Source organism: Mustela putorius, unplaced genomic scaffold, assembly GCF_011764305.1.
Source record: "Mustela putorius furo isolate JIRA1106 unplaced genomic scaffold, ASM1176430v1.1 tig00000129_pilon_pilon_pilon, whole genome shotgun sequence".
Classification (NCBI taxonomy): Eukaryota; Metazoa; Chordata; class Mammalia; order Carnivora; family Mustelidae; genus Mustela; species Mustela putorius.
This window is the reverse complement of record NW_025421290.1, coordinates 50,069,949-50,083,241: the sequence shown is the minus strand read 5'-3', so window position 1 is coordinate 50,083,241 and position 13,293 is coordinate 50,069,949. Positions and strand designations below refer to the sequence as shown.

The 13,293-nt window shown below is 56.2% G+C and overlaps 1 protein-coding gene across 6 annotated transcripts; it reads left to right on the top strand.

Annotated features, from left to right (window-relative positions):
* Positions 1-325: 325 nt before the first annotated feature.
* Positions 326-13,222, top strand: LOC101677197. 6 transcript variants are annotated; one of them, XM_045073868.1, is made up of 9 exons: positions 330-600; positions 1,852-1,919; positions 2,669-2,900; positions 4,164-4,263; positions 6,303-6,391; positions 7,217-7,363; positions 8,037-8,087; positions 11,114-11,650; positions 12,241-13,222. In XM_045073868.1, the coding sequence occupies exons 6-8, from the start codon at positions 7,253-7,255 to the stop codon at positions 11,642-11,644; spliced, it is 693 nt and encodes a 230-aa protein (XP_044929803.1). In that variant the 5' UTR covers positions 330-600; positions 1,852-1,919; positions 2,669-2,900; positions 4,164-4,263; positions 6,303-6,391; positions 7,217-7,252; the 3' UTR covers positions 11,645-11,650; positions 12,241-13,222. The 6 variants fall into 6 exon arrangements, with proteins under 6 accessions (XP_044929797.1, XP_044929811.1, XP_044929803.1 ...); XM_045073885.1 differs by lacking the exon at positions 330-600 and adding an exon at positions 607-821; XM_045073862.1 differs by lacking the exon at positions 2,669-2,900 and having other exon boundaries at positions 326-600; positions 12,238-13,222.
* The last annotated feature ends 71 nt before the right edge of the window (positions 13,223-13,293 follow it).

Here is a 13,293-nt window from a genome sequence, read left to right as displayed (position 1 = left end):
GAAGGGCCTTGGGTTCCGAACCGGTATGCTCATCCACGAGTCTTGTGAGTCCGTAGAAATCCACAGGAAACTTCGGCACAGGCTGATCTGGCCTGCTATGGGAATGCAGAGGACATCCAGGAAGGCTTCCTGGAGAAGGTGCCAAACTCAGCTCCAAAGCTTAAGCCAGGGGTGGGGCAGGGTGAAGAGAGAATTTCCCCAGAGAGGTCCCAGCTGTGGGTGGTTGGGAAGCGAGGGGCTGGGCTTCATCCGGAATCTGGAAGGAGAGGTGGGAGTGGTCTCAGGTACAGCCGGAGCGGGTGGCCGGGTGGGCGCGTTAAAAGGTTCGGACGTCATCCCGGGGCACGGGAGAGTCACTCAAGGTTTTGTGACAAAATCATGTGCTTAGACGGGCGTCCCCGGCCGCGAGCCAGCGCGGGAGGGCGGATCCGAGCCGCGGGGCGCAGGGGCGCGGGCGCCTGCGGGGCTGGGTCAGGCGGGAGGGGCGGCTCGCGGGTCGCCGCGGAGATGGCCGTGACGTCACACAGGTCCGGCCCGCAGACCCCCTTCGGGGCTCGGCGACGATCACTCCGGGGACAAAATGGACATGCTATTCAGAAGGTGAGTCTGCAGCGGCCGGCGGTGCCCTGCGCGCCCGGCCTCGGCTGCGCCCGAGAAGCGTCATCCGGGCCCACCCGCCCGAGCCCCTTCCCGGTGTCCCCGACGCGAGTGACAGCACGCCCTACCGGAGTCGCCCCGAGGAGCCAGTTCCTTCCCACTTCGGGGGCTGCTATCCCGGCCCAGCCCCAGCCCCAGTCCGGGTCGCGGGCAGGTGGGCGCAGGTGCGTCGGGCAGGTGCGCGCGGCCATCCAAGCCGCCGCCACCCGCGGCCCCTCTCCCCGCAGCACCTGGCCGGGTCCGGCGCCGCCGAAGCCGCAGGGCAGGGGCGGGGCGCGGCTGGGCTTCCTCGCGCGGGAAGGGGCCGGCACCGGGGCTAGATCCTGCGTGGGGGGGCCCTTGCCCCGTGGAAGTGAGGCGGGTCTTCCTCGTCGGGCGGGGGTGGTGTCCCGCCCCCTGGGTCTGGACCCCTTACCTTGGAGACCGCCCTTTGCTTCCCGTTATGGAGGAAGGTCCCATCTTCGGGAGTCAGACCTGCAGGGCACTGAGTCCCTGATGTGAGGGGAGGACTGGGGGGGAGAGGGCTCCTCCGTTTCCCCCAGGCGGGAAGTGCCAGCGCCTAAGAAGGGGCGCCCCGGCCTCCCTCCCGTGACCTGGATGGGGTCGTGGGGACGTGGGGCTGCGCCAGCTCTGCCCAGGGTCCAGTCCAGGGTCTGGGTGGGAGCCTGGCCCTGGGTTGACCCGTTGCTTTGCCCTCAGACAGTAAACATCTTGTGCTTGAGAAGTGTGGATACCTTCCCCTCCCTCCCGGCAAACCCACGGGAAAATTGTAGGACACCTGGGAATTACCCTGGGGTCCTGTCTGCAAAGCTACACAGTATTTCTCCAAAATATTATTTTAACCTGTCATTTCCTCTAGAGCAAACTGATTTAAAATAAGAAATAAGAGGGGCACCTGGGTGGCTCAGTGGGTTAAAGCCTCTGCCTTCAGCTCAGGTCATGATCCCAGGGTCCTGGGATCGAGCCCCGCATCGGGCTCTTTGCTCAGCAGGGAGCCTGCTTCCTCCCCTCTCTCTCTGTCTGCCTCTCTGCCCACTTGTAATCTCTGTCTGTCAAATAAAATAAATAAAATCTTTAAAAAAAAAAATAAAAATAAAAAAAAAAAAATAAGAAATAAGAAATCCCAGAGGTCCTGTGCTCTGGCTTCTCTGTGAATTCCTTCTGTGTGAATGGCTGTTCTTATTTTGGTTGTAGAACTTTGTGATCTGATGGATTCTGATGCAAGCACAGGGGCTTTGGAAAGGCTGACTCACGGATCCAAGGTAAGATGAGAACTGGCTTCATCTAAATTGTTTTCCCTTTAGAGCTTGGTCAACATTGTCTTCAAGAGTCCTTGAGTTTTGTTTTAAGTAATCTCTTTGCCCAACGTGGGGTTCAGACTCACGACCCCGGACATCAAGAGTCGCATTCTTTACTGACTGGGCCAGCCGGGTGTCCCTGGATTTGTAAGTTATGACTTCTTTCCAGGTGGCATAAGGGACAAGAGATTGCAAAATGAAAAAAGCCACTATCTTTCCTTTTTATTGTATCTCAGCATAATTACACTAAAAAAGTAGTCAAAATAATATCAAGTATGGAATGAAGGTGTCCACCTTAATAGTCAACACTGGTGGGGGCGCCTGGGTGGCTCAGCGGGTTGAGCGTCTGACTCTTGGTTTCGGCGTGGGTCCTGCTGTTGGATGGACCCTGTCCTCCGACCCTGTCCTCCGTTGGGCTTCACACTCAGCGGGGAGCCCGCTCACGATTCTTCCTCCTTCCCCTCTCCCTCTGCTTCCCTTGCTCACACACTCTTTCTCTAAAATGAAAAAAATCGGTTAAAAAAAAAAAAGAAAGAGAAACACCTCTGGTTTGTACATTGACGTACAGACCCTCTTACCCCCCAGAGCCTGCCAAGAGCCTCATCAGGTGAAGGTGGGGCCGGTGTGCTTGGAGCCGTGCGCTGTTCTGTGTGTGGGTAGGAACGGGGATCATGTTCAGTCTCTGACTTCACTTTACACTATTACACGTTTAGGGATATTTCCTGGGCACCGACCCTGGCCCAGGGATTCGGGAATGACTTGAAGTTGTCCCGAAAAGGAATGCGTCTGAAGGACCCAGAGTGTGTGCGCCTTGGGGCCGTGGGTGGTTCGACCCTGACCCTCCAGGGTTTCCTGCTCTCCCAGGCTCCTGGGCCAGGAAAGGAGCTCAGAGATGTGGAGTCTGGACCAGATCTTAGTTTCTTTCAAGCGGGTAGAAAAATAAAGGTAAGAGCATCCTGTGAGGGGCGCCTGGGGGGTCAGTCACTATGTGTCTGTGTCTGCCTTCAGCTCAGGTCATGATCTCAGGGTCCTGGGATCAAGCTCTGCATCAGGCTTCCTGCTCAGCGGGAATCCTGCTTCTCCCTCTCCCATTCCGGCTGCTTGTGTTCCCCCCACTCTTGCTGTGTCTCTCTCTCTCTGTCAAATAAATTAAAAAAAAAAAATTAAAAAAAGAAGCACCCTGTGAGATGCCAGCCCACATTGCTTTGGTTGACCTGCCCTCAATAAAGCCAATCCTCTTAAAATCCGCTTTTGGGGAAGAGAAGTTTGAGAACTCTTTCAGAGCAAATCTTATTGCAAGGAGAGGGGGTCTATTCTTGAACTAGAACAGTTGAGGTTGATGAATGTTAAAGAACTTTTAAAATATCTTTTTGGGGGAACTTTTTTAAAGGATTTTATTTGAGAGAGGACACACAGAAGAGCAGAGGGAGAGAGAGAAGCAGACACCCCGCTGAGCAGGGAGCCTGACACGGGGCTCCATCCCAGGACCCTTGGATCATGACCTGGGCTGAAGGCAGATGCTTAACGACTGGGCCACCCAGGCACCCCAAGAGAGAACTTTTTTTTTTTTTAAGATTTTATTTATTTATTTGACAGACAGAGATCACAAGTAGGCAGAGAGGCAGGCAGAGAGAGAGGAGGAAGCAGGCTCCCCGCTGAGCAGTGAGTCCGATGCGGGGCTCGATCCCAGGACCCTGGGATCATGACCTGAGCCAAAGGCAGAGAGGTTTAACCCACTGAGCCACCCAGGTGCCCCAAGAGAGAACTTTTAAAACACATGTTTCCTTTAAAGCAGAAATGCAAAATTGACTTAAGTACCAAGGTCAGTTAGTGGTTAACTTAGGGCAAACCTGTTCTGAATTCTGACCTTCGGGTTGAGGATGGGGGTGGGGGCCGGAGAAGCAGGTCACCATATTTTTTATTTTTTTCTAGATCTTGAACACAGACTTGCTAAGATCCTCTGTTAAAAGATCACTGTGCTGGGGCGTCTGGGTGGCTCAGTGGGTTAAGCCTCTGCCTTTGGCTCAGGTCATGATCCAGGGTCCTGGGATGGAGCCCCGCATTGGGCTCTCTGCTCAGCGGGGAGCCTGCTTCTCCCCCTCTCTCTGCCTGCCTCCCTGCCTACTTGTGAGCTCTGTCAAATAAATAAATAAAATCTTAAAAAAACCAAAATCATTTTGCTTGTGCTCTGTTCCTTCCTCCCTGCAGAATAGCGTCTCCCCCCACGGCCCCCGTCTTGGAAGCTTTCTGGACTTCACCGCCACCTTCCGTTTGCCGCTCCCCACTCCTGGATGCCCCCGGATTCCAGGTAGGAGCCTTCAGCTGGGGAGCTGACTTGTCCCCCAGCCCCTCCCAGGGCCACTCCTCCTGGGCGCGGTTCCAGGGCTGGAAGGACCGGGGACTGGGGCGGGTCCCAGGGAGCTGGAAACTAAGGTGAGGGCTTGGGCGGCTCCTTGTCCCGCCTCCCCGAGAGGAGAGGAGGTCACCCGGGCTCTGGGGCTCTGGGGCTCTGGGTTGCTGGGGAAGGAACCGGCCCGTCATCGTTTCCTCTTCCTCCCTTGCTGGCACGCATTTCACTTCATGACAAATTTTTTTTTTCTATTTATTCAGCATTTCCTGAAGGTGCCCAAACATTCTGTTTACAAAGGGAAAATGTTAGCCCTTTGTTAGGGAAGTTGGTCAGAAGTTCAGCTTGTAACAAACGTCAGATTGCTGCATGGACCCTTCGCCCCCTGGCAGGGTGTGCAAGGAATCTGGCTTTTGGCAGAATGCATGGTGTGCTGGAGGCTGTGAAGGCAGGGGCGCATCTGGGGGTGCGGGGTCTGTGGGATATGCACGGACGCGTGCACCCCGGAAATATCTGCTGAGCATCAGCTTCGTGCTCGGTGCTGGGCCGGGCTTTGGGGACACAGGGACACAGCTGTGGACAGAGAAGCCAAAAACGCAGGCGATGGAGTAAGTCTGTCAAAAGGGGCTGTGGAACCCAGAGATAGAGCAGGAGGACCCAGGGGCGGGAGTAGGGGGAGATGCAGCGGGTGAGGCACTGTGCACCTGCGTGAGAAAGGGCAGTATGGGGGTGTCTGGGTGGCTCAGTCATTAAGCGTCTGCCTTCAGCTCAGCTCATGATCCCGGGGTCCTGGGATTGAGCCCCGCCTCTGGCTCCTTGCTCAGCGGGGAGCCTGCTTCTCTGTCTCCCTCTGCCCCTTCCCCTGCTTGTGTGCTTGAGCGTCATGCTCTCTCTCTCTCTCTGTCAAATAACTAACTTAAAATAATCTTTTAACCTGGTGCCAACCAGCTGCTCTAGAAAATCTGAGGTTGGCCCTCCCCCCGGCCATGACCCTGGCCCCTACGTCCAGCAGGGAAGTGAGGAGAATATGAGGTTCATATTCCTCTCCTTGTTGTAATTTCACTTTGGGGGAACTTTTATCTGAACTTGGCCTAACAAACTCGCGGGATGTATTCCTTGGGAGATCAAAACTAAGTTGGTTTGGACATGTCACGGGGACAAAGGAGTTGGCCGAACAAGTTCCAGGCAAAAGTGGAACAAAGTAATGGGTTTATTTATTAATATCTTATTTTTTAAACTACTCTGTACACCCAGCGTGGGGCTTGAACTCACAGCCCCGAGATGGAGAGTCTCACGTCAGCCAGGAGCCCCCCCAGTCCCGTAGTATTTATTATAACTCAAGTATGACACGACTGAGCCCACCTGTCACGACCGAAGGACTGGCTACATCAGCGAGCAGGGAGACCATGCCCCCACGCTGAGGGTTTCCAAGCGCCCCAGTCCGGCCGCAGAGCAAACCCCCGTCCTTGACCGTGGGCTGCCTTGCGAGACGACTTCCCGAGGATGAGCGGGGTAGCCTGGCGGGGAGAAGGTCACCTGTGATCTTGCACGGTGATCCCCTCGAGATGGGAAGGGCATCTGTGTGGACGCGCTCCCCAAATCCACCACCCTCCTGTGCTCCTAAGAAAACCGGCAGACCAATCCCCCGTGGGCCTCGAGACTGTCGAGGTCATCGAAAGTTGGGAAAGCCTGGGGGTGAGGGGCTGACTGGACTAATTTATTTTATCCCCCCCCCCCCCCAGGGAGCCTTCCCAGCCTTTAAAATGCTAATGTGTATTGTGCTTTGGGCTATGGTTTATAGCCTTTCCTGTTTCTCTGCCTTTGCCCGGAGCTGGTGTTCTGTGGAGCCTAGTTTGGGAAAGCGGAGCGGTGCAGGGTGGGGAGGTGGGCAGCGCTGTGACCGACGCTGTGACCGACGCTGTGACCGACGCTGTGACCGACGCTGTGACCGACGCTGTGACCGACGCTGTGACCGACGCTGTGACCGACGCTTCCCCCAGGGCCTGGCACGTGCCTTCCCACGAGGATTCCTGAGGGAAGCAAGTGACATGAAAATCCACCGACGTCGCTTCACAGTCTCGTGCTCTGGGTACATTTTTCTTTTGTTTTTTTAGAGTGGTTGGTGTCTCTCTCTCTCTCTCTTTCCTTTGGGTGCATATATATATATTTTTAAAGGTTTTATTTATTTGACAGAGAGAAAGATCACACGTAGACAGAGAGGCAGGCGGTGGGGAGCGGAGGGGGGGCGGAAGCAGGCTCCCCGCTGAGCAGAGAGCCCCATGCGGGGCTCATCCTTGGACCCTGGGATCATGACTTGAGCCGAAGGCAGAGGCTTAACTCACTGAGCCACCCAGGAGCCCCTGTGTTGTTGTTGTTTTTTTCCTTTTTAATTGTTTTTAACAACCTCACACTTCTGGGTTGGTGGGGAAATGGTTTCTGTTCACTTGGGTGAGTGAGTCAGTCAGTCCCCAACCTGGGTTCACATGCTTCATCTGTTAAAATAAAGGGAGAAGACATTTGAACTGGGTGGTGGGTTCCATTCTGGAATTTTCAGGGTCAATGAATCTGACCTTTCCACTAAGCTCGGGTGGATGGAGCTTCTGGGGGCCCAGGGCTTTCCCCACACGGACGGAACGCTCACGGGCTAGACATCCCCACCACCAGCTGGCCCCAGAGGGTTAACCACAAAATTTTTTGAAGACACCCCTAGATTTGTCTTGGCAAGGTGGAACCCAGTACAGTTCACCTCTGGGGCAGGTAGATCTGACTTGGACAAACTGCCAGATAGCTCCCGGGGGACGCCCTCCTGCTGGGTGCCTGCCCTTGGGGAGGCTGCCCCTCCCCCACCCCAGCCACCAGTGACCTGGGCTTTGTCCTCGTGAGGACAAGTAATGTCAAGTGAGATGTTTTCCAGTGCAGTGAAAAGTCCATCATAGCTGGCTCCCAAGCCATGGCCGGTCTGAGGTCCGGCCGCCCCACCTGCATCAGGGTGGCCTTCAGCTCCGCCAGCACCAGGGCTGGCTTCCGCAAGAGGCAGAGAAACACACTCCATCGCTTCAAGGTACTCTCACCGCCCTGGCCCTCCTGGGGGTGCCGGGGGCGGGGGTGGGGGGCACCGGGCGACCTGTGATCCCCGGACCAGGCGTCCTGGCGGCTCTTCTCGGTGGTTCCTGGTGAAATCATTATGGGTCTTTCTTCCCTGCTGAAATGTCAGTGGGTTCAAACTCCTTCGTTTTGATCAAGAAAAAACAAAAGCCTTTTTCCCCAGAAGCCTGGGGTCCTTGGGGAGGGTTTTAGAACATCTGATACAAGCCCCGGGGTTCTTCAGAGGGCCCTGAGCAAGGCCTGGCCGCTGTCTGGCCTCAGCTCCTATAAAGGAAGGAAGGAGTTAAGACAGATAATCTAGAATCTACCATGATCTTCTAGTTTGGGTTTAGAACGAGTGCAGGGTTTTCTGTTCCCAGTGAGACGGGGACCGCATCCGGCCGCCTTCTCGCCGCATTCCTGGTTCTCCTTCTCCTATTCCCGGCGGCCCAGGTTCTCATTTTAGTCCCTTAAACCAGGAGGTGCCTCTTGCCCACCCTCCAAGGGCTGCCTTCCTCTGAGGGTCCGGTGTGGCGGGAACAGCTGCCGTCCCTCGGTCCCTGGCCCTAGGACACTACCTGCTATCGGTCTGCCTGCCATCCTAGAAAGGATTATTCAGCATTTTTTTTTTTTTTTTTTAATTTCTCCAGGCCAATCACAAAAAGAATCACATGGACTTAATTGAAGGTATCTGGAGGGAGGTACGTGACAGAATGAGCCAAGAGCCCCTCTACCCCTTGAGGGGCTGGTGGAGCTGTCCCCGATGTCAAGTCCCCAGAACCAGCCACAGGTCGAACTTGCAAGCAGGCCTTTCCAAGGAGAGTGGTTTGGGGCCTGCTTGTGTGTGCTCTTTTGTGATGGGGAAGTCTGAGGTACTGTGTTTTACAAGAGCCGCCCGAGTGCCTCAGTTTATTATTATTATTATTATTACTAATTTTTTTTTAAAGATTTTATTTATTAATTTGACAGAGAGAAATCACAAGTAGACGGAGAGGCAGCCAGAGAGAGAGAGAGAGGGAAGCAGGCTCTCCGCTGAGCAGAGAGCCCAATGCGGGACTCGATCCCAGGACTCTGAGATCATGACCTGAGCCGAAGGCAGCGGCTTAACCCACTGAGCCACCCAGGCGCCCCATATTATTATTACTATTATTTTTTTAAAGATTTTATTTATTTATTTGACAGACAGAGATCACAAGCAGGCAGAGAGGCAGGCAGAGAGAGAGGAAGGAAAACAGGCTCCCCGCGGAGCAGAGAGCCCGATGCGGGGCTCGATCCCAGGACCCTGAGATCTTGACCTGAGCCGAAAGCAGAGGCTTAACCCACTGAGCCACCCAGGCGCCCCTATTATTATTTTTTAAAGAATCTATTTTATTGGGGTGCCTGGGTGACTCAGTTGTTAAGCCTCTGCCTTCGGCTCAGATCAAGATCTCAGGGTCTTGGGATCGAGCCCCGCATCGGGCTCTCTGCTCCGCGGGGAACCTGCTTCTCTCTCTCCCACTCCCCCTGCTTGTGTTTCCTCTTTCACTGTCTCTTTCTGTTAAAATAGATTTTTTAAAAAAGATTTTATTTATTTTTTTAAAAGATTTATTAATTTTTAGAGTGAGAGCATGTGCGTGCCCACAAGCGGGTGTGGGGGAGAGGGAGAGGGAGGGAGAACCTCAAGTAGACCCCCCACGGAGCACAGAGCTGGCACAAGGCTTGATCTCAGGACCTTGAGGTCATGATTGAGCTGAGAACAAGAGTCAGATGCTCAACTACCTGAGCCTCCCAGGCGCCCCAAAGATGTTATTTTTAAGTCATCTCTATGCCCAGTGTGGGCCTTGAACTCCCAACCCCGAGATCAAGAGCCACAGGCTCCCCCACTGAGCCAGCCAGTCACCCCTCAGCATCTGTTGCAATCAAAATCAAAATCAGGGGGCACCTGGGTGGCTCAGTGGGTTAAAGCCTCTGCCTTTGGCTCAGGTCATGGTCTCAGGGTCCTGGGATCGAGTCCCGAATCAGGCTCCCTGCTCAGTGGGGAGCCTACTTCTCCCTCTCTCTCTGCCGGCCTCTCTGCCTACTTGTGATTTCTGTCAAATAAATAAATAAATAAATAAATAAAATCTTAAAAAAATAATTAAAATCAGTAATCCAGGTGTAGTTGACATGTGGTCTCGTGGAGTTTAAAGATCCCGGGGTCTAACCCTAGCCATGTGGCCAGGGATCGCCTGCCCCGCTGGGCCTCTCTGTCTGCGAGGCCGGACTCTGTTAGTTTATGTGAGGGGTGAGCCCCTCACTGTCCCCCACATGCTCCCTCTAGTCTGGGCCTCGAGGCCTCGTGGGGCTGGGGACTGCTCTGCCATGGGGCCCCATGATGCTGGCTCTGTGAAGCCCAATTCTGCCCATTTCTGAATCTGAAATGATTAGAGTTGTCCACAGATTATGGTGTGAAACTATTTTTATTTTTACCGTTTTGGGGGGTGGTGCATATGTGACCATGTCACCTGTCCACGGGAGAAATGAGCCCCTCGGCAGGTTTTTACTCCCCACATGAGAGTTGACTCCCGGGCCGTTTCTGCCCGCGGCTCCACGGGGAGTGAAACCCTTCCAACTGGCTGACCAGCAGGGACCTCAGGGGTCCGTGGGTGTATCTGGGAGGAGGTCTCAGCCTGGCCTGGAGATTCACGGGGTGCAGCTCCCCGCAGTTAACGCAGGAAGGGACAGCGGTCGGTTGCGGGGACTCAGATGTCCCTGGAGAGAGACCTTTAATGCCAGAGCTGCTCAGTCAAGAGCACAGATGCAGAGAGGGGAAAAGCTGGAGTAAGAGCTGGGAAATCCGGTCAAGGTCAGCAGCGAGGAGCCGTGGGACTCGAGGTCCAAAAAGCTCCAGGGGCCCCCTCAGGTGGTCACAGAGGTAGGAGGCTGCCGAGGAAGATGGGCTGTGTCACCCACGGCTGCTGCTCAGAAACGGGGCACTTTGAGAACCATGAACTCTGCCCCCGAACGCTCCCTTCTGCCTCTGGCCAGCCCTGTGCATGGGGGTGGCAGGCGGTCAGGAACAGGGTGGGGTGAGCCAGGAACCGGATGTTGGGAGGAAGTGAGCTCAGACCCCGGGGTGGGCTGGGCCGTGTGGACCCGGCTGGCGAGGCTGGTGCGCAGTCCTGGGACAAGGGCTTTAAGTGATGGGCGCCCAGTGGTAGCGGACCCTCAAGCTTTTGGGATGTGAGGAGATATTTGTCTAATGCATTTTTTTTTTTTAAAGATTTTATTTATTTATTTAACAGACAGATCACAAACAGGCAGAGAGCCAGACAGAGAGAGAGGAGGAAGCTGTGCAGAGAGCCCGATGCGGGGCTCCATCCCAGGACCCTGAGATCATGACCTGAGCCGAAGGCAGAGGCTTAGCCCACTGAGTCACCCAGGCGGCCCTAATGCATTTTTGAAAAACATTTATTTTTGAAGCAGGGACGTTAGGGTTAGGGAGGGTAGGGAAGGGAGTGAGGCAAGCAGACTCTGCTGTGAGCATGGAGCCCTTTGTGGGGCTTGATCCCATGACCCTGAGATCAGGGCTGGAGCCGAAATCAGCAGTGGTCCCCGTCTAAGGCATTTTTTATCGTTCGCGAAGCAGACGCGTTGGCAGAGTCTGCCAGCATCAGTGCTGGGAGAAATAATCTGTGTGTGGGAGGGGCGTGTTGCACTTTCTCCTGGTGGAGGTTGCCGTCTGGCTCAGAAATCGTTTTGTGCTCAGTTTTTAGATCCTTTCGATGGCGATTCAGAAGATCCCCCCGGTCACCTGGCCTCCAGCCACAGTGACTGTTCTCCAGGTGACGCGAATGGTACTGGGCCTTCCCACGCGCTCAGGTGCGGGCGTGCGGGAGAAGTCAGCTTAGAAGACCCTCGCTCGTCCAAAACCGCAGACCTCCCGCTGAGAGCGGCCAGCCGGGGCCCCACGTCTCTTGAGGCCAACGACGTGGATATGCAGCCCGTGGAGGCCAACAGCCCCGAGACTCGAGGCCGGGCTACCCGGCGCTCGGGGTCGCCGGAAGACTGGAGGATGACCGAGGACCCGTGGCCCAGGGCAGCTGGCCCCCTCCTCCCCGCCACGGGTCCCCTGGAGCCAGGCCGCCCGGCACAGAGCAGAACCAGAGCCACCCGGCCGCCACCCAGACTCGGGGGTGAGAAGGACAAGGGACCCAAGCTGAGCCTCTCCAAGAGGAAACTGGAACTTTTACTTGCAGAGCCTGAGAAAACGAAGAGAAAGAAGCAGTACGCGGCCTAGGCCAAGGTGAGCAGAGCCAGCTCAGGACCGGGTCCTACAGCCCCGAGGGGTCCCCTGGGTCACAGCTGCCGCCGATGGACTTGTTTCCACGAAACACTTGCCCTGCGTAGATCTGAAGTAAGGCACACCTGAGTGCCCACCAACTGTGCTGGAAATGGGTTTTTCCAGCCGAGGAAGGGTCCTGGGTCACAGGATGCCCCTCCCCCCCTAAATTCAAGTTTCTTTACTGTTACGATTCATGTTTCTGTAGAACTAGTGATTTTTTTTAAACCTGGACTCCTGGTGCCCATTGTTGTCCCCTCCCTGAATGTTTGCTCTGGGTGGGGGTGGCAGGGGGCGGTGGGCAGGAGGGGCGTGCTGGACTCGCGGGAGCTGGCCTGTCCCCCACCGGCCCCTCGGGGAGCCACCCCGCTCCATGTCTGTTTCCATTCCTCCTCACTGTGCGCACAGAGGACGCTCTGAGCTGTGGGTTCTGGCTGTTGACATGATCATGGACTTGACGTGCCGCTTGTTAAAAATAAAGGGGTGGCGGCGGCTCTTTGACCCTTTTCCCAGTTGCTGCGGGTTTGCTCACTGGGCCTTTTGCTCCCCAGCAGGCATGAATTGAGTACAAGTCTGGTGCCAGCGCCGGGGGGCCGCGGCCCACACGCCTAGGACCACCGTCCCCAAGTGCCAATAAAAGGGAAATGCACGTGAGGCCAAGAGCTGCTCCTTCCTCCTGGCGGGCCGGCGGGGGTGGGCGCAGGCTCTGCCCACTGAGAGAGAGACTGTGGCCCTTCCGATAGGATGGCCACAGGGTGGCCCCGTTGGGAGGGTCCCTCAGGCCCCATGGGCTGAGCTTCGCGTGGGGGTGGGGCTCCAAGAGGCCCTGGAGGTGGGCGCTGAGTGACGTGGAGCTTTGGGAGGCATCAAGTGGGTGCCTCGGGCACACCTGAGGTATGTAGAAGCCTTTGACAGGAGCTTCTAGCCCAGACCTGGGGTGGCCAGCCCCTCCCCCCGCGTCCCCCGGCAAGGTGTTGGGGGGGTCTGGTCGCCGCAGCGGCTTCTGCTCACCCCCGTTCAGGAACCTGCTACGCATTCCCCTCCAGGATGGTGGTGGTGCTCCTGCGCCCGGGACCCTTACCTGGGCGTGGTGGGCACGGGAGGTAGGGGGACAGATGCCCATGGTGGCCCTTCTGTGGGTTCTACTTCCTCAGGCCTGGTCTCAGCTCTCACAGCCTACAGCCCCATTTAGGAATCTCGCTGTAGAAAAGCTAAGAACTGTTAAGGGTTCAGAGAAAACGCTTAGATTCCTGACAGAATGTTCAAACTGAGTGGGGAGGCAGCGGACTCTGTCCCCAGGGCCTGGGGACAGCCGGAGCCTGGCAGCTCCAGAGAAGCGGTGGGGGTGAGAGGCAGCAGCTGAGGCACCCCCCAGCCCCGGATCATCCCTTGGTTGGTGGACGAGCGTGGGGCACCGGGGCAGCAGCAGCAGGACAGGTTTTCGCCTCTGGGTCTATGCCAAGGTCCAGCAGCCACCCCAGGATCTGGGGGAAGGCAGGCACCCTGGGGGGGGGGGACCACAGGATGGGGGACCGGTCAGCTGGCCAGGCCCTGGGGTTCGTTTCTGTGGGGGAAGGGCCCCCAGGACCGGAGCTTCGGTGCTGCGA

Bases quoted from the DNA above. Each gene is read 5' to 3' on its own strand.
- LOC101677197 (XM_045073862.1), top strand. From the start codon at position 7,253: ATGGCCGGTCTGAGGTCCGGCCGCCCCACCTGCATCAGGGTGGCCTTC. The intron at 7,364-8,036 runs GTACTCTCACCG...TAATTTCTCCAG, and splicing joins ACACACTCCATCGCTTCAAG to GCCAATCACAAAAAGAATCA. The intron at 8,088-11,113 runs GTACGTGACAGA...TTTTGTGCTCAG, and splicing joins TTGAAGGTATCTGGAGGGAG to TTTTTAGATCCTTTCGATGG.